The 19,749-nt window shown below is 43.3% G+C and overlaps 2 protein-coding genes across 2 annotated transcripts; one reads left to right on the top strand and one right to left on the bottom strand.

Moving 5' to 3' along the window:
- Window positions 1-3,389: 3,389 nt before the first annotated feature.
- LOC148214076 (vomeronasal type-2 receptor 26-like) lies at window positions 3,390-9,656 on the top strand. The gene is made up of 6 exons (XM_088128629.1): window positions 3,390-3,439; window positions 5,004-5,298; window positions 5,871-6,716; window positions 7,239-7,466; window positions 8,124-8,250; window positions 8,752-9,656. The coding sequence occupies exons 1-6, from the start codon at window positions 3,390-3,392 to the stop codon at window positions 9,654-9,656; spliced, it is 2,451 nt and encodes an 816-aa protein (XP_087984755.1).
- Window positions 9,657-13,592: 3,936 nt separating this feature from the next.
- On the bottom strand, window positions 13,593-19,349 carry LOC103050522 (vomeronasal type-2 receptor 26-like). Its single transcript, XM_088128628.1, has 5 exons — window positions 19,071-19,349; window positions 17,643-18,455; window positions 16,296-16,523; window positions 15,870-15,996; window positions 13,593-14,494 (listed from the first exon to the last, which is right to left on the bottom strand). The coding sequence occupies exons 1-5, from the start codon at window positions 19,347-19,349 to the stop codon at window positions 13,593-13,595; spliced, it is 2,349 nt and encodes a 782-aa protein (XP_087984754.1).
- Between the last annotated feature and the right edge of the window lie 400 nt (window positions 19,350-19,749).

Raw genomic sequence — 19,749 nt, 5'->3', positions numbered from 1 at the left:
TTTCAGCTCAATTTCTCATGGGGCCCCAGCCTCCATCTGTGGAAGGAAGGCCACGAAAGCAGTTGTGATATCACAAGAGCACTTTGTATCCTTCCACGGCTGCTCTAATTCTATGAGAGCCTCCTGATTCTTCAAGGCAGGCGAGAAATGGTTCTGCTCTTTCTCCTGATGCTCCTGTTGCCCCTGAGAGGCTGCGGGAAGCTGAAGGCGAAATGCCCCTTAACTTTAGAAAGGGATGTGACCTATCCATCGAATTATTTCAAGCCTGGGGACTACCTCATTACCGGAATTGCTTCTGCAACAATCGTTACATTTCGACCCTTCACTTTCAAGAAGCCTCCGAGTGACCGAGTTTCCTGGGAAGAGAATATCTCCCCATCTGGCTACTGCTGTTTCCAAAAGTTGTAGGTGTCCCCAAATACGGAAGAAGTATCCCTTTTGATCAGTCTTGGTTATATGGGCCAATGGTGGCAGAGATTCAGGCTCAATTGATACTTGATACTAAGATGGATTAATGGAGGATCCAGCAAAATATGGTACAAGGAGAGCTTTCTAGGATATCCAAGGATCATATTGCTCAAAATCCTGGGTGATTTCCAAAGGATTTCAGAAGTCAAGTGGCTTGAAAGTAGTCTTAACAGTCATTAATGTGAGACGGGCAACCGATGTGAACAGAATAGATCAGAGGATCCAAAATAACATTTAGATGAACAGGAGTTTGGAAGCAAAACTGTAGCAAATACTGTCCTGAAACTTAACCAATCACCAATTTCTTCTTCTCTTTGCCAGGTCAGTTATTCTTTTGTTTCCCATGTTCTGGGCGATAAAACACAGTTCCCCTTCTTCTACACCATGGTCCCCAAAGAAGGCGTCCAATACTTGGGGATCCTGAAGTTGCTCCTGCATTTCCAATGGACATCAGTAGGCCTCTTTGGTCCAGACACTGACAATGGGGAGAGTTTCATAGGAACATTGGTGCCAATGCTTTTCAGGAACGGGATTTGTGTTGTTTTCCCAGAAATGATCTCAGGGATGAATATAGGATATGTGGACATGAAATTTGCCTCACAAGAGAAGTGGAAAGAAGTCAATGTGTTTGTTTATTTTTCAGAAGCTGGTTTCTTCATAGATGGAATGGGACTAATAGACATGCTAATTGAAACGTTGATATTGTACATAAAATCATCTGTTGTGGAATCTATAGCACCCACAGGGAAGATCTATGTCACAACAGCTTTGTGGGACCTCACAATTGATTTTTTCCAACAGATATGTATTTCAACAGTATTGTTGAAAAACATCAAATTGTGAGGTCCCACAATTTGAAACAATTGATAGACCTATGCTGCTCTTGGCTAGCTGAGGCTTCCCAGAAAGTGACATGAGGATGGGCTCTGGGGGCGGTGAATGCATCCTTGAGAGAGGGGATGGCCCTGTTGACACTTAAAGAGTCAGTAGTCCATCCGGTTCTGAGGAAACCATTGCAGCTTCAGATAGCGCCAGAGGAAATGGATTAACTGAATCCCTTTCACTTGTTTCTCAGCCTTGGGTATGGGACTAAGGGGGTATTGATCACACTTGTGTTTGATCTCTGACAGGAGAGGGATGGAGGTGAGGTGTGCATTCTTGCTTCTCTTAACCTCTCAATGGCTTTCTATACCATTAATCAAGGCATCCTTCAGGACTTTCTCTGGGTGTTGTGGGCAGAGTCTGGTACTGGTTCTTCTCCTTTCTCTAAGATTGGTTTAATTTGGTCTTGGGGTGTGGAGAGGTCAAGCCCATATCCACCTCTTTGTGGGGTGCCCCAGGGCTCCGTACTGTGCCCACTCTGATTTTACATGAAGCCACTGGTAAAGCCATCTGATGGCTGAGTGAGGTATTATCAGTATATGGATGACACTCAGTGGCACACCTCCAGCTGGGGTCAGCCAAGTGATGCCATGAAGACCTTATCCTGGTTTTCGCTCACCTTTGGCAAGACAGAGCACCTTTGAGCTTTGGGATCCCTGGATGCAGTGATTTTCCACCTTCCGTGTGGCTTGGGTTGCACCATCCCAGAGAGACCCAGTAGGCAATTTGGGGGTCTGCAATGTGCTCTTCTTGGGGCTGCCCTTCAAGAACCTTCTGAACCTGTAGTTGGTCCAGAATGCAGCAACGTGAGCAATTCTGGATGTGCCAAAGTATGTCCATGTTGCACTTTTCCTTTGTGAGCTACGCTAGTGCACAAGAGGCCTCCAGGTGCAATTCAAGGGGCTGGTTGTCACCTACGTGGCATTGGCCAGATATGTGAAGACCACCTTTCTCCAACTGTCTCTAGCAGCTCCATCAGGATGGGCAGAGGGGACATTTTACAGGTTCTGTACCTTGAAGATGATCTGGTGAAGCCAGGAAGCCTGGCTTTCTGGTTTTTATTAGGTGTTGTTATTTATGATTATGATTATGTTGCTGTTTTGATTTCTCTTCACTGCCCAGTGTCACTTATATGCGATGAGTAGGAGCATAAATTGAATGAACGAATGAATAAAACCCTCTTTGCTGCCTTGATATGGACTCACAATGAGGTGGAGAAAAAGATATTGGTTTCATTTGGCAATCATATCTTACAACTGACGCCTCCTCGAGGACACACTAGCCCACACTATCTGCTTGTTTACCTCCTATCAGTTTTGAGTTGCTGCCTTGAGATCCTAGAGGAAAGGCAAGCTGTGAGTTTGGATCATGGCTCTGACAAAACTGTTTCACTGGGGAAAGTTGGGCCCAGCAGTTTCCAAACAGCTCTGGAACTTTATCAAAGGGTTCTCCAAAAATGTTTTTCTTTCCCATTCCCTGGTTCATGAAATCACAGGAGAAGCTTGGGGAAAGGACAGAGGTACAATTATCAAAATCACATTGATTTATTAGTTGCCTCCCAATCCACCTTCCAGGGAACTTTCCGAAGTTCACTCTGGGATTCACTGACACAAACATCAGATTCAGGAGCAGTACTGCTGATACTTTGCATCAGAGCTTAGAAGCTAAGATACATAAAAGCCTTTAGTATTACTGAGAGGTTGGGATGAGATTTAGGGCAGAGCCAACGTTGTGCTATAAAGCTTGAGCTCTTTCAGCTGAATTCCTTATGAAGCTCTAACCTCCATCTCTGGTAGGAAAGCCAGAAAAGCAATTGTGATCTCAGAAGAGCTCCTTGAACGGCTCCTCTAATTCTTTGAGAGGCCCCTGACTCTGCAATGGTTCTGCTCTTTCTCCTGATGCTCCTGCTTCCCCTGAGAGGCTGCGGGAAGCTGAAGGCGAAATGCCCCTTAACTCTAGAAAGGGATGAGACAGATCCATTGAATTATTTCAAGCCTGGGGACTACCTCATTACTGGAATTGCTTCTGGAACAACCGCTATGTTTGTACCCTTCACTTTCAAGAAGCCTCCGACTGACAGAGTTTCCTGGTAAGAGAACATCTCCCCCTCTGGGTACTGCTGGCTCCAAAAGGTGAAGGCATCCCCTAATGAGGAAGACCTGTCCCTTTGACCAATCGCTGTTGTCTGGGTCATTGGAGACCGCGGTTTGGGCTGGATCCAAACTAAGGCACCCCCCAATGCCCACCACGTCATTTCTGCCTGCAGCTTCTCAGTCTCCATAATGCAAGATATTTTGCTAATCCTTTAACTTCAGTAAAGAACTTCCAGTTGTCTTTAAGTCACCAGAATAGGACTGGATGTGCTCCATCCCTTTTCTCTGAATCTCCCTCCAATCCTGGGAGGAGCAGTTGAATAAGCAGGGAATTCAGGGAAGACCCCATTTGTGAAGGAAACCCACTTGGACCTGTTCTGTCTTGCTCCCGGGACAGAACTAGGACCAGCCAGTTGGCTGAAGGAGTTACGCTCTCAGGTCCTGCCTGCTCCTGTTGGGTCTCCTACTGCAAATTTTTCCTTCTGGATACACATACTGCCAGCTTACACCACACAAAGATAACTCCAAGAATGCCTAAAACCTCCTCCTGCTCCCTTTCCTAATGCTCCTGCCTTTTAATGTTGACCGCCATGAGGCAGATGTGCCTCCATTCAGAGCTTTTTAATCAGGTACAAAGATTCTCCCTGTCTTGACACTGAGTCTGATTCTGGCCCACAAGGGAAAAAAAACCTTGAACCTTGAAGCCACTGCATCAGCCCACCTCTAGCAGGGGAACCCACCCTGCCCCTGCAGCCAAATTTATGGTGAAATTCTGCACTGAATGAGATGCTTAGTTGTCCTAGGAGACGCTGCGGCGAGATATACGGATATGTACATCTGGGGTGTTAGAGACTCAAAACAGACAGGAAATGTTCATCTCAACTAATATGTGGGCATGATTGCAAATGAGCTTTACAATGCTTTCATTGCCTGAAAATATAATAAAACTCTTAAGAACTGACTTCCAATGAAACCAGAAACTTCCCCAAGACAGCAATAAAAAAAAAGGCAGAGAACCTCTAGGTTAAGGCTGAGGAGTATAAAGCATAAAGGGGAGGAAAAATAATTTAGACAGCCCCAGAATAGAATCCAGTGGTTAGAACAGACTTCAAATCAACTCTCCCACCACACCAACTATTAAGTGCCTCTAAATCTAGAACAGGGTTGTTTGTTCTTCTTGTTGTGCCCTCAAGTCAGTCTTGACTCCTGGCGACTGCCTGGACCAGCCCTGCAGTTTCCTTGGCAAGATTTCAGAAGTGGTTTGCCGTTGCCTCCTTCCTAGGGCAGAGAGAGAGTGACTGGCCCAAGATCACTCAGCTGGCTTTGTGCCTAAGGTGGAACTGGAATTCATGGTTGGTCTCTCGGTTTCTAGCCTCACACCTTAACATCTATACTTAACCCGCTCAGATCAGATTTAGCATCTTCTAGAAATTAAAGATTTGTATCTTCTGGAGAAATTAAGAGAGTCGAAGAATCAAGGACTGAATGCGTGACTTTCCTAAGTGCAAGATTGTGTGAATTATTACATATGTATGTATACACGTGTGTGCCTATTTGCAGGAGAGCAACCACAAAGTACTGGAAAATCCTGTCCTTCTTGTTTGCCGTCCATGAGATCAACCAGGATCCCCGGCTCTTACCCAACCTCACCCTGGGCTACAACATTCATGACAATTATTTTGATGCACGAATCACATCTGAAGCGTTGGTAGATCTGCTGTCTCCCGGACAGGCAAATGTCCCAAACTACAAGTGTGGAGGAAGACAGAATAACCTCCTAGCTATCCTAGAAGGGGCTGAATCTGACATCTCTGTCCAGATTTCCACCCTTTTGGGCAACTACAAAATGCCCCAGGTGAGAGAGTCTTTTCTTTAATTCCACTTCAAAGACTTATAATGGGAACAATCTAATTAGCTCGAATCTGGCTAGTCAGCATTAAGGGGTACCAAGCTAGTGTTTTTGTACAGTCCAAAATAAGAGTATTGTTGAAAAACAAGCACAATGTGAAGGAAATCACAGATGATATGATAGAAATGCCAATGAAGATCCAGTCAATTCCAAGCAAATGCTAGAGACAGAGGAAGATGAGATGGTGATATGACACATCCATGACATGACAGTTTTTGATCTCTGGTGATCACATCTCATTAATGGAGGATCCAGCAAGATATGGTACAAGGAGAGCTTTCTAGGATATCCAAGGATCATATTGCTCAAAATCTTGGGTGATTTCCAAAGGATTTCAGAAGTCAAGTGGCTTGAAAGTAGTCTTAACAGTCATTAATGTGAATAGGGCAACCAATGCTAAGCAGAATAGATCAGAAGATCCGACACAACATTCAGACAAACAGGAATTTGGAAGCAAAACGGTAGCAAATACTGTCCTGAAACTAAACCAATCACCAATTTCTTCTTCTCTTTGCCAGGTCAGTTATTCTTTTGTTTCCCATGTTCTGGGCGATAAAACACAGTTCCCCTTCTTCTACACCATGGTCCCCAAAGAAGGCATCCAATACTTGGGGATCCTGAAGTTGCTCCTGCATTTCCAATGGACATCAGTAGGCCTCTTTGGTCCAGACACTGACAATGGGGAGAGTTTCATAGGAACACTGGTGCCGATGCTTTTCAGGAACGGGATTTGTGTTGTTTTCTCACAAATGTTATCAGGGATGAATACAGAAGTTCTGAAGATAGATGCTGCCTCAGTACGGAACTGGAAAGAAGTCAATGTATTTGTTTATTTTTCAGAACCTGGTTTCTTCGCAGATGGAATACTGGTAATAGAAAAATTGATTGAAATCTCCATCCTGCAAATAACATCATATATTATGGAATCAACACCACCCACAGGGAAGGTCTGTGTCACAACAGCTTTGTGGGACCTCACACTTGACTTGATGTATAGTGTCATATCACATAAATACATTGGTGGTATTTTTTCCTTCATTATCAAGAAAAAGAAAAAGATAAAATATGGTGATTTTCTCTCCTTTTTTACTTCTCTGCATCATTTTGTACACAAAGCATTTCATTGCTCCTACTCCAAGGCTTTCTCCTCTGTGAGAGGCTGGACAAGATGCACCAAGAAAGAGGAGGTGGGGACCCTTCCCCAAGGAGAGGTTGAAAGAACCCTGTCCCTAGACAGCTCCCACATCTACCACAGTGTCTGGGCCCTGGCACGGGCCTTAGACGCAGCTTATTCTTCCCGATCCAAGAGGAGAAGGAAAGATGGTGGAGGGAGACCAGAATTTCAAATTCTGCAGCCATGGCAGGTATCCCCTTTTTCTTTGCATGGATTCCCACTGAAGGTGTGCAATGCAAAGGCAATCCCAGAATCTTTTGAAACTCAGAAAATGTCAGCTCTAATGGGGAAGGGCTTTATTGATTGATTTCTCAATAACTCAAGGCAGTATAGAGTATTTCTTAAGTGTCTTCTTGAAGGCCAGATTAGCCACTCCCTCCATCGGGGAGAAAATATGCTTGGAAGTGTGGGGTGGCTGAAAGAATGGGTTCATTGTGCCACAAACATCTCCAACATGTATCAGGTGGGGGACTAGCTTCTACTCCCTGAAGAGAGACACAAGATTATTGAAACTTGCTGGTAGAAGCACATGGATCCCATTTCTGAAGACCTGAGACCACTGACTTTGTAATATAGGAAACTGTAGTTCAAAATATATAATTCTTAACTTCTGTAAACAAGGTTAATAAAACAACCTATTTTGGAGTTTGTGGGACTGCTCAAGAGAGGTTCAATGTCCATCTTTACTAAATGCAGATCTCTGTCATTCTAGCTTCACCCTTTCTTGCAAGACTCTCAGTTTTACAACACTTCCTTAGATGGAATCTATATGGACGAGAATGGTGAACTAGCAGCTGATTTGGACATTGTGAATTGGGTGAAGTTTCATAATAATTCTGTCGTCAGTGTGAAATTTGGGAGCATAGCAAGGCAGGGTTCCTCGGAGTCCCAATTCAACATTGACCAGGAAGCCATGGTGTGGTCCAAATGGTTCAACCAGGTGGGGAAGAGAAGTCACGTTTCAAAGCAAAAGAATTCTTTATTAAGAAGCAGTCTACAGTTCTAGGTTATTGCCAAGACTAAAAGCCCGCGCACGCCAAAACCCTTTTTCTTTCCCATTACTTCTGCCCCTCTTTTCCCAGTCCATCCCTCTTCTTGCTGGTGATCTCAGCTCTTCCTGGGTCTCAGGCTGGTACGACCTTGGTTTCCCTGGGAACCGGATAACACTCCACCTGCGCTCAACGGTTCTCTTCCCTCTCCCCCTTTTCCATAATGGCAGAAAGAAGAAGCAAGCTGATTAGCTATTTAACTGATTGCAAGGCTTCTGACAGAGAACTAGAATAATCCGAAATGTGACAGAAGAGCAATAAAGATCTCAACGACATGGGATCTTCATTAAGTGACCACAATTGGGAATGGCAACGTGGTTGTTAAGTGAAGCTGCCACTAAGTGAAATGATCTTACTTCAGCTTTCCTTTCCTTTCCAGACTGTAGAATGCAACGTATTTCATGGAGGAGGCAGTTTTCAAGATTTGAATTAATAAAATAAATATATTTCTGGAAGCATTTGCTCTGTTACATTTTTACCACCCACCAGTATCAGCCCTCTTCCTACTGCTGCGAAATGAACACATTTTTTCTTGATTTCCTGCTTAGACCCTGCCTCCTTCCAGATGTGTGGAAAGATGCCGTCCTGGATTCTTCAAGGTGGTTCAGAGAGGACGTCCGGTTTGCTGCTATGATTGTCTTCCTTGTGCGAAGGGAGCCATCTCCACTCAGGAAGGTGAGTGGCTCAGGAAGGAAAACAGGCTCTTGCAGAAGATGCCAAATGTCTGGATATACTCAGTGATATTTTAAAATTTGCTTCCCCTCTTTATTTCATTTTTGAAATTCACAATTTGCTTCCTAACATAAACAGTAAAGGAAGTGGGAAAACGGTTGTGGGCTTTGTGTTATGAGGCAGGCTGTCAGCAATCTGCATGCAGCCGTTGCTCCTTGCCAAGAACAGGAACCTAACAGATCCAGGACTCTGCAACTGGATTCAAAGAGAAGCAGGGGCATGCATGGGAACAGAAATGCAGCACCTGCCTGCGACTCATTACAGCAGAGTTTCTCAACCTTGGCAACTTCATGGTGGCTGGGGAATTCTGGGAGTTGAAGTCCACACAACTTAAAGTTGCCAAGTTTAAAAAACACTGCATTAAAGCAAGCACAGCTTTTTCCTGGCCATGTGGGTGCTGACAGATGCAGAAATAAGTCAGGGAGATGTTGCCCTTCTTTGCAGATGCAGTTCATTGCACCAGCTGTTTGGAAGATCAGCATCCAAATGAACACCAAGATCATTGTCTTCCAAAGGATATAACCTTTTTGTCCTATGAAGAAGATTTGGGAAGCATCCTGGCTTCCTTTGCTCTATTTCTGTCAGCTATCGCAGCCTTTGTGTCAGGAATTTTCATGAAATACCACAAAACTCCAATAGTCAAAGCCAACAACCGGGATCTCTCCTACATTCTCCTCACTTCACTCCTCCTGTCATTTCTCACCACCTTCCTCTTCATTGGCCAGCCAAGGAAAGCCACCTGTCTTCTCCGACAAGCAACCTTCAGCATTGTTTTCTCAGTGGCTGTCTCTTCCCTCTTGGCCAAAACCATCACCGTGGTGCTGGCCTTCTTGGCCACGAAGCCAGGGAACAGGGCGAGGAGGTGGCTCGGGAAGACTTTGGCCAATGCCCTTGTTGTTGCTTGCTCTGCTTTCCAAGTTCTGATCTGCTGCATGTGGCTGGGGATCTTTCCTCCCTTCCCTGACACAGATAAGCACTCCCACCCTGAAGAGATTGTCCTGCAGTGCAATGAAGGGCCTGTGGTCATGTTTTACTCTGCCCTCGGCTATATGGGCTTCCTGGCTCTTGTCTGCTTCACAGTGGCTTTCCTAGCCCGGAGGCTGCCAGGAGCCTTCAACGAAGCCAAGCTGATCACCTTCAGCATGCTGGTCTTCTGCAGCGTTTGGGTCTCCTTCGTGCCCACCTACCTGAGCACCAAGGGCAAATACATGGTGGCCGTGCAGGTCTTCTCCATCTTGGCCTCCAGTGCTGGGCTGTTGGGCTGCATCTTCTTCCCCAAGTGCTATATTATTTTGCTGAGGCCTGATCTGAATACAAAGGAGCAGCTAACCACAAAAATCAACCAATAGATGTCATTCTTTTAGGACAGTTTCTCTGGGGCATCACATAGTAATCACAAAATGAAACTCTCCATTTCTCTCACTTTAGGTCACCACTTCTCCAGAATTTGATTTGTCCTTGTGCTATAGATCTGTATCTGTTTATTGTAATTTATCATATGTATTTTTTTTTCCTTAAGGAATACCCACATTTTAAAAACAATTTACAGTAGGCAGGTGTTGTGGGAAAAATCCTCACCTAAGAAGAAAACCAAAGCATTTGGAGATAGAAGCAACAGAGGATACTTTATTGGAATGCACTTACAGTGATCAGTTGGCCCCCCAGACTGCAAGAGAGAACCCCCAGCAGAACCATTCTGCATTATATATATTTGATTGATTATATTTGAGACAGAAAAATAAATTCCTCTTCTTCTTCTAAAATTCCTCTTCTTCTTCTAACTTTCTCGACATTACAGGTAGTCCTTGCTTAATGACCACAGTGGGGCACTCATTAAGCGAGTCACCATGTGACTGGACCTGATTTCACAACCATTTTTATAATGGTCATTAAGCAAATTGCCATGGTCATTAAGCAAATCACATAGTCATTAAGCAAATCACGTGGTTGTTAAGTGAATCCAACTTCCCCAATGGATGGTTTTTGCTGGAATTCAGTTAACAACCACATGATGCGCTTAACAACCGCATGATCTGCTTAATGACCATGGTGATTTGCTTAATGACTGTCATAAAAAAGGTTGCAAATCGTGATCACGTGACCGTGGGAAGTGGTGCAAATCACATGGTCACAAGTGTGAGTACAGGTTATAAAGCACTTTTTCCAAGGCCATCGTAACTTCAAACCATTGTTAAACAAATGGTCTTTAAGCAAGGAGTACCTATATCAACTTCTCCAGAGAGCTAATTCTTTGCATAATGTATCCAAAATACGATGATTTGAGCTTGTGCTGAGTGAGAATTTGGGATTGATTGGTTTTAGGAGGAATAATATATAGAGGGGAGATTTAATAATAATTTATAGAAGGGAGATCCATTCACCCTCCCAGATAGATCAGTAGGGACGGGAAAGTCAATTTCCTAGTTGAGAATTCTTGCAGCAGCTTAGATAATTAAAACTGCAGATCCAAATGTGTGCAAAGTACTAAACTGTCCCCATTGCTTACTTTCCCCTGCTCAGATTTCAAAACATCCCAGAACATCTTATGCCATTGGTGGACATGGTAGGTCCTTGGTTAGGCCTCTTTTGTCTTCCCATAGGAACACAGTAGATCAAGAACACACAGGAGATTTTATTTATTTATTTATTTATGTATGTATGTATGTATGTATGTATGTATGTATTATATTTATATGCCGCCGATCTCCCCCAGGGGGTGACTCTGGGCAGCTTACAATTAAAAACCAAGACAATAAAAACAATAAAAATATAAATATCCCTCAATTAAAATCACAAGTAACAATTCTATAAAAGCCAGTATACAATTCAAGATGATGGGGGAAGCAGTATCAATCATCCCCCCAGCCAGTTCCAGCAATGCGAGCCCCCATCAGGCCCCCAGGCCATCTGGCATAGCCATGTTTTAAGACCTTTTCGGAAGGGCAGGAGAGTGGGGGCAGCCCGCAGCCCAGCTGGCAAGCTGTTCCACAGGGCAAGGGCCACAGCAGAAAAGGCCCTCTTTGTAGACCCCGCCAGCTGAAATTCCTTGGCTGGTGGGGTTTGCAACATGCCCCTTCTGCAGGATCAAGTGGGGCAGGCAGATAAAATGAGGACAAGACAGCTTCTCAGATAACCTGGTCCTGTGCCATGAAGGGCTTTAAAGGTGATAACCAGCACCTTGAATTGGACCCAGAAGCAAACCAGCAACCAGTGCAGCTTGTGTAATAGAGATGTTATATGTGCCATCCTGGGGGTGTTCAAGACTGTCTGCGCCACTCAGCATAGCCATTTGCATGCAGCAGGTCTCCGGCACCTCCAGCAAAAAGGGATCTGGGAATTGTGAAAGCATTCCCCGCCTGATTTCCTAAACGGCAGCTTTTGGACAGGGGAAGCAGGGGCAGCTGACTGCATCCAGGCCTTGTTCAACTGGTGATTCATGGGTATGTGGTGCAGGCAGAAAGATTCTTCAAGGAATCAGCTTATGGGAGATGGGGAGATCTCTTCTCTGCCAGGGACCTTGGAGGAGAAATGAGATCCAGGGTCAGAGGTTAAGCCCTTTGTCATGTAACTCCTTAGTTTTTCCATCAACAAGAACCCACAGGTCTTTGGGTTAAGAAAATTGCCGTCTGCTCAAACTTTGCAAAAGTGCTGGCAAGGAAAAGTGGGCAATCCAAGGATCGCTTGATTCTGTATAAAAGTAGTAGATTCTCTTAATCTTTCAGGAGAGAGGGAAGCAGTTCCAATCTATTGGAGAAGTCCTAGACTGTGGGGTTCCTTACTCTGCGCCGTTTTCGAACTGAACGTTCTCTAATAAATATCTAAGCTAAAATCTATTTATCTAGTTTCACAGCAGTATCTAGCCAATGTTGGTTGATCTCAAAAAGCCTGAGCATAGTGGAAAACTGGAAAACTCACCCAAGAAATGCCAACAAACAGAGAGGATCCAACAATCATTTTATTATTTCCAAAGCTAGCAAATTACTGTGAATCACTAGTTTCTTCCACCCAGAAGAGCCAACAGCAAGCACCCCCAAGCTCCATAGGTCTTATATAAGATATTGATCAAAGGTAGTTTGAGCATATACTATGAAGACCCCCAAATGTAAGGAAGAAATTGCTTGACAACTGATAAGGATACAAGAGGAAGACACAGATGTTATTCTAAATGCAAAGACATTACAGTAACATTATGTGAAATGTAGTATATAGCAGCTTTGCTATATGAGAGTCACCAAGAGTCTGACTGTTACTTAAACAAGCTGACCCTCTACTTAGCTGCAGAAAGACTAGAGATAAGAGGCAGTGACTACACATCCTTGGATCTGTTTAATCCCACTAAATGCATAAATTCTATCGGTATCTGGGATCATTGGTAGAATACTAGCATGGCTGTAAAGAATCTTATACAGGTAATCCTCACTTAATGACCACAATAGGGACTGGAAAATTGATTGTTAAGCAGAGTAGTTTAGCGAATCGGACACAATTTTACAACCTTTTTGCAGCGGTCATTGAGTGAATCACCATAGTTGTTAAGCAAATCACGCGGTTCCCCATTGATTTTACTTGCTGGAAGCTGGCTGGGAAGGTTGCAGATGGTGATCAGGTGATCCCAGGATGCTGCAACCATCATAAGCGTGAGCTGGTTGCCAAGCGCCTGGATCGCAATCACATGACCATGGGGGTGCTGGGATGGTCGTAACTTTGGGCACTGATCATAAGTCACTTTTTTTAGCACCATTGTAACTTTGAACAGTCACTAAACGAATGGTTGTTAAGTGAGGACTACCTGTAATTAAATGAGCAGCTAAGAGGATATAACATTGGTTAAAGCTATAATGTAAAATATAAAACACAGGTAAGTATTTATTCTTCCACATAGGGTCAGATCAAAGCATATTCATTCTAAAGGCAACTGAAATACATTGTAAACTACCACATCCTTGCTAAAATCTTTTGGAAAACGACATGTTTGGGAAGCAGTGAATAACTGGCAGAGATTTTGTCTATAGTTCTGCTGGGGAGACTGACAGAAAATTTCTGCTATCCCTTATATTAGGCATTTATTTATTTAAAAATATTTATATAGCCACTCGTATTGCAGCAACAACCCTGAGTAACAAACGAAACAGTAAAAACAACAGAAACCCCCAAACCATGAAATAAAAATCAATAAAACCTCTATAAAAATTCTATACAAACTCATGGCACCCCACAGCAGCACTCTCCTATATATCTAGACACCACCTTGCTAGGCTCCATCTTGCTGGGATCTGTGAGATGATTTATTTTATTTTTGTGGTTAGCTGCTCCTTTGTGTTCAGATCAGGCCTCAGCAAAATAATGTAGCACTTGGGGAAGAAGATGCAGCCCAACAACCCAGCACTGGAGGCCAAGATGGAGAAGACCTGCACGGCCACCATGTATTTGCCCTTGGTGCTCAGGTAGGTGGGCACGAAGGAGACCCAAACACTGCAGAAGACCAGCATGCTGAAGGTGATCAGCTTGGCTTCGTTGAAGGCTGCAGGTAGCTTCCTAGCTAAGAAAGCCACTGTGAAGCAGATGGCAGCCAGGAAGCCCATGTAGCCAAGGGCAGAATAAAACATGGTGACTGAGCCTTCATTGCATTGCAAGACAATCTCTCCAGCCTGGGAATGCATATCTGAGTCAGGGAATGGGGGAGTGGTGCCCAACCAGATAGTGCAGACAATAACTTGGACAGCAGAGCAAGAAAAGACAATGGAGTTGGCCAGACTCTTTCCCAGCCATCTCTTCACCATGTTCTCTGGTTTTGTGGCCAGGAAGGCCAGCACCACTGTGATTGTCTTTGCTAAGATTGAGGAGACAGCAAGTGAAAAGATGATGCCAGTGGCTGTTTGCCGGAGAAGGCAGGTGACTTTTCTTGGCTGGCCAATGAAGAGGAAGGAGGATAAGAAGGAAAGGATGAGGGACCCAAGGAGAATGTAGGAGAGATCTCGGTTGTTAGCCTTGACTATCAGAGTTTCGACAAATTTGATGAAGATTCCCAACACAAACCCTGTGGTTAAGGACAAGCATAAAGCAAAGGCAGATAGGATGATGCCCAAATGTCCTTCATAGGACAGGAAGGTTATAACTTTGGAAACGCACCGATCTCTGTCCTTATTCGGATGCTGATCTTCTGGACACTTGCTGCATTTTTTGGCATCTGAAAGAGTAAGAGTTAGATCTTCCTTACAGCATGCTCTTTTCTGCTCCATTCAATAAGGTTTTTTTTTATTTTTTAATGACAGTGAATACCAAGAGTCACAAAAAAGCATAGCTGATCGTATGTGTGGGGGATGAAAACTCTGCCTAACAATATTCACTCCATGCCCAAATCACCCAAATTGACCCTACTGTCTCGCTCCTCTTCTCCTTCGTCCTCAACAGCTGTGACTTCCAAATGCCATTAATGTGCAGCATAACTAGCATTCATAGAGCATTACCAAGTTTATTTCTTATGCGCTGATAACTAAGTATGGTACAACCCTAGTGCCAAATTCCCCTGGGAGCTTTCATAGCTGATGTGTAATGGACAGTAGGAATAACCTTGAGGAGCAGGAGGAAGACCTGCAACCAGATAAAAGAAATTTGATCCCAAGGCAGAAATGTAGTTTGAGAAAATGTCTCAGACTTGACCCTCCCTACTTCTCATAAAGGAGGGAGGGGGGAAGCACATTCAGACTTGCAAGCTTCTGTCACTGTAACCTTACCATAAAAGTAATATTAGCATTCATGACTTTGGTTTCCTAGTCTGGTCTGTCGAAGGACTGACATGAGGGGGGACTAGAACCTGGGTCTCTTTACTCCTGGTCTAACTCCTTCACGTACACCATGCTGGCTGTTAGTCTGAGGAAGGAACTGTCCCAGAGCCCCCCAAGGAACTTCTGTGGGTGAGGGGGGGGGCTTGAACCTAGGTCTTCCTGCTTCCGCTCTAGCATCTTCACCACTAGACCACCCTGGCTCTTGGGCTGAGAGAAGGCGATTGACCAGAATCCCCCAGGGAGCTTCTGTGGCTGAGGATGGACTAGAAGCTGAGTCTCTATGTACCTAATCCACCTCCTTTGCTATTACATCACACTGGGCTGAATAGGAAGAACCAGCTCAAGGCACTCCTGTGCTCAAGCAGGGGCTGGACAGATATCTGTCATGGAAGTTTCAGTTTGGATTTTGGCCCTGAAAAGTTAGTTGGTTGGATTCAGTAACCCCAATGGTTCTTTCCGACTCTATAATCTTCCCAAACTAACTTCTACTATGAAACTTGTTCCTACTCTGAGAAAATGGAGGATCTCAGCAAACCTAAATATAAAGGAGTTTCTGCAGTTGGCAGAGTAAAAGCTGCACTGAGGCCAGCTGTGCCTGGCCGATCCGTGACCCTCCTTTAAAATCATTTTGTAGCACTCAATTTATGGAGTAAGTTGTGCATGTTGAAAATAAAAAGACAAGGAAGGAGCCAAGGTCCTTTTAAACAACCCTTGCCTTGGAAAGGTCTGGAGAAGTCTGTTTCCCCAAAGACAGCCTTCTCCTTTGGAGTCACTCACCTTCCTGATCCAAGATGGTCCCTTCTGCGCAAGGAACACAGTCATAGCAGCAAACTGGCTTCCCATCTTGAACTACCTTAGCAAATCCGGGGAGACAACTTTCTCCACACCTTGAAGAAGGCAGAGGCTAATCACAGAAGCAAAGAAGATCAAGGAAAATACATTAGCAGCAATTTATCTGATTTGGCTTAATGAAAACGAGCTCCAAACTCCTCTCAGAACTGATGCAATGTCTTCTTTGTTACCCCTCCCTACATTCCCCATCTGCTTCTGTGATGTTTTAGATTTTTATTTTTATTCCTCAGGACAAGGACAGTCCTTTAATTCTGGATGAAGCTGTTTGATGATGCTGGATGATCTGTTTGAGCTGTGTAAACGGAGAAATAACGGCTTCTAAGAGTGGCCAAGACCAATCACTTTCCTCACCTTATTCAGCAAATTCATCTGTGCAGTACCATCTGGGTTGATGATGAGGTTGAAGTCAAGGGAGCTCTGTTTTTTTAGACTCCCAAATTTCACTCTGGTAATGGAGTTATTTGGGAAGACCATCCAGTTGATGATGTCAAAGTCAGCTGCCAGGTCCCCTTTCTCACCTAAATAGACTTCATCCATGGCGGAATTGTAGAAATGAGAGTTTTGCCAAAAAAGGTGAAGCTAGAATGGAAGAAGAAACTGCAGTAGATAGAAAAGCCAAATTTCTTATCATGTTGATCCAGTTTGGACTATTGGTCTAAACTGATGATTCGTGTGAATTTGGAAAGCTGATTTGATTTAATGTGCTTCAGTTTGGATTGATTCAATTTTATGGATCAAGTGGAATAAAAACTGAATGGTCAAATCATTTGAACCCACCCGATTCACAATGTTAATCCCAATTGGAAAGTCAATTCAAAGTTTTAATCAAAGTGCATTCAGATTGAAACTTCAAACTGAGTCTATTATCATTCTGCCTTTTTAACATTTGAATATATCATCTTCCTTCCTTCCTTCCTTCCTTCCTTCCTTCCTTCCTTCCTTCCTTCCTTCCTTCCTTCCTTCCTTCCTTCCTTCCTTCCTTCCTTTTGCCCTAAGAAAAGAAGAAACTTTCAAACTTCTCTTGGCTTACCTTCAGACAAAACAAAATGATTGTTTAGTATTACAAAATTAAGGCATTGTTAAAAGGCACTAAGGACTGATTAGTGAACAGCACAGAGGAAATTATTGTCCACATTTTCTTTGCTTTTCTCTCTCCTTCTCTTCTGATTTAAAAATAGATATATTAATTTTTGTTTTGCAAAAATCTGAAACCAGTTTGCACTAAAAGAATATAATACATTATTAATAATATCATTTATAAAAATGTAAAAAATCAACAAGGGTTAGGATCAAGATACAAACCCAAACGTATACATATCTCTCAAGAAATATCGGCAGGACATCCAAAGACATCAACCAAAATTAAATGCATTCAAAAAACTCTCCTTATCAGACTCTGGATCATCCAGACTCCAGTGTCAGAGAAACGCCAATGTATGTGTGAACTGAAAGCAAGAATCCTGAATAGAAAGCTGAATTCTGAGAGGCTTGTTGTAGTTGTGGTGTTATAGTGAAAAGTGGGGGTAACATCGAAAGTTATACAACGGGGTATCATTCCCAGACTTCTACCTCACCAGCATTTGATGTCGTTTGAGAATAAACCTTTGTTTGTCTGCTTGTTTCACAACTGCCAAAGACATGGAATTGTATTGTGGATTCTTAAGCCCAAGGAGAAGCCTCTGAGGGGAAATGGATTACCTGCCAAGGCTGTAGCCTCTGAACCTCTAACCTGTTTCCACCCTTCATCACCCACCTCTTGGAGAGAGAGAAATGCGCAGCGTTTAAGGCACGTGCCGTGGCCCAGATGATGTTGTAAATGCGGGAGCTGTCTAAAGACAAAGTCCTTTCCCATTCTTCCTGTGGCAAGGTCTCCCATTTCTCCTTCTCTGTGCATCTTATCCAGCCTTTCACAGACAAGACATCCTTCCTATAAGAACAATTAAACGTTTTTGCTACAAACTGTCCAATGGAATTATAAAAGGGTTCAAAATCACCAGGTTTTGTCTTTGTCTTTGTCTGCATAAAGAAGGAAAAAATGCCATGGATGTGTTGGAAAGAGACATCACTATACATCAACTCTAAAGAGAGGTCCCAGAGAGCGGTTGTCACCCAGATTTTCCCTACAATAGGTTTTGTCAAGACTGCGATTACTTTTTGTATAACAAATATTGCTTTTAGGAAAGAACTGGCTTCAGCATAGTAAACAAAGACATTGATTTCCTTCCATTTGGAGAACTGGGCAAAGCGAAGGTTTACACTCCTGTCGGTCACCGAAATGCATTGGGATACAACTGCACAAATGCCGTTCTTTATAAGCATTGGAGTCAAAATCCTCATAAACCTCTCTCCGTTGTCGGTATCTGCAGCAATGAGTCCTATCAACGTCCACCTAAAATGCAGGAGCAGTTTGATGATCCCTGGGTTCTGGATTCCATCTTTGGGGACCACATGGTAGGAAAAAGGAAACTGAGTTTTATCTGCCTGAACCTGCGAAACAAAATTATAACTGATCTGAAAAGAAAAGGGAGATGTTAGTGATCTACTTTGCATCAGAAAGCAAAATATTGAAATGAAGGTGCTGATCCTCAGGGTAGGAGGTGGTCCTGCTTCTTCTAGGAAAGCCTTTTAATGGGAATATTATCTATCTATCTATCTATCTATCTATCTATCTATCTATCTATCTATCTATCTATCTATCTATCTATCTTTCTTCTATATCGATCAGATTTATTTAGCTGCCCATCTCACAAAAAGTGACTCTGGATGGTGTACAATAAAGTAAAACAATAAATATCTAAAAAGCTATCATTATTAAAAATATAAAACAGTCATTATTAAAAATAAAAATATTCCTTCTCTGGTCCCTCTATTCTCACTTTGGCCCTACTCTCTCTGAACTTCTGTGCATAGGATTTGCTTTAACAAAGAGCCCGTGTGACGCACACAGTCTGCTATAGAGAGGACAGGGCAATTTTAATCTTTTGCTTCCTCTGAGGATCTAAGTCTACCACCTCTGGTGCTATTATCTCCATGGTAATAATCTCATCTTGAATTTTATATACAAAATTCCAAGAGGAGTTTTAACGCGAGAAGTTGCCCTCCTTCCTGAAACACACCCAGATATACCTGTGGTGTTTTGAAGATGCCCAAAATGTTTGAAATCTGGATGGAAATATCAGTGTCAGCCCCTTCAAGGACAACCAACAGGTTTTTCTGCCTTCCACAACTATAGTTTGGAACATTTGCCTCCCCAGTAGAGACTAGGTTTAGCAGAGCATCCGAAGTCATCCTAGTGTCGTAATAGTTGTCATGGATATTATAGCCCAGAGTGATGTTGTAGAGAAGCCTGGGATCTTGGTTGATCTCCTGAATGGCAAAGAGGAAGGAGAGAATTTTCCAGAACATCATGGATCCTTCCCTACAAATACACATTTACAGATTACCCTATACTCTATTTAATTTGTGCCTTTTAGTCCTCACAATTTTTCAGCGTAAAGCTTACACTAATCTAAAGTCAGAGTCAAAACACAAGTGTCAACTAAAATTTAACACTCTGGTCTATTGACCAGAGGATGATTTAATATGCTTCTTATCCACTCAATCCCTGAAGTTTTCTGAGCAGATTATGATGTTGCTAAAACTAGGAAAACATGATCCAATATGCCCTATAAGGAAAGGTACCATAGGAAAGTTAAAACATAAGAGCCACCATTTCATTAGATTGCAGTCATGTGAAAGGGAGAAATAAAGAAGCTGAGTGGACAGTGGTAAAGGTGCTAGACTGGTGCAAGGAAAGGCCAGGTTC

The sequence above is a fragment of the Python bivittatus genome, unplaced genomic scaffold (genome assembly GCF_059951505.1).
Source record: "Python bivittatus isolate LINGU-HERP-01145 unplaced genomic scaffold, Pbiv_v1 ctg000800_np1212, whole genome shotgun sequence".
Lineage (NCBI taxonomy): Eukaryota > Metazoa > Chordata > Lepidosauria > Squamata > Pythonidae > Python > Python bivittatus.
This window is presented reverse-complemented; position numbering and strand designations above follow the sequence as displayed.

What these genes read in the sequence shown, in the direction of transcription:
- LOC103050522 (XM_088128628.1), bottom strand. Translation starts at nt 19,349, where the DNA reads ATGTTCTGGAAAATTCTCTCCTTCCTCTTTGCCATTCAGGAGATCAAC. An exon ending in GCATCTTCAAAACACCACAG is followed by an intron (nt 18,456 to 19,070) that starts GTATATCTGGGT and finishes TTTTCTTTTCAG; the next exon opens with ATCAGTTATAATTTTGTTTC. An exon ending in AGAGGCTACAGCCTTGGCAG is followed by an intron (nt 16,524 to 17,642) that starts GTAATCCATTTC and finishes CTTCCATTCTAG; the next exon opens with CTTCACCTTTTTTGGCAAAA.
- LOC148214076 (XM_088128629.1), top strand. Translation starts at nt 3,390, where the DNA reads ATGTTTGTACCCTTCACTTTCAAGAAGCCTCCGACTGACAGAGTTTCC. An exon ending in CCGACTGACAGAGTTTCCTG is followed by an intron (nt 3,440 to 5,003) that starts GTAAGAGAACAT and finishes GCCTATTTGCAG; the next exon opens with GAGAGCAACCACAAAGTACT. An exon ending in GGTCCAAATGGTTCAACCAG is followed by an intron (nt 7,467 to 8,123) that starts GTGGGGAAGAGA and finishes TTTCCTGCTTAG; the next exon opens with ACCCTGCCTCCTTCCAGATG.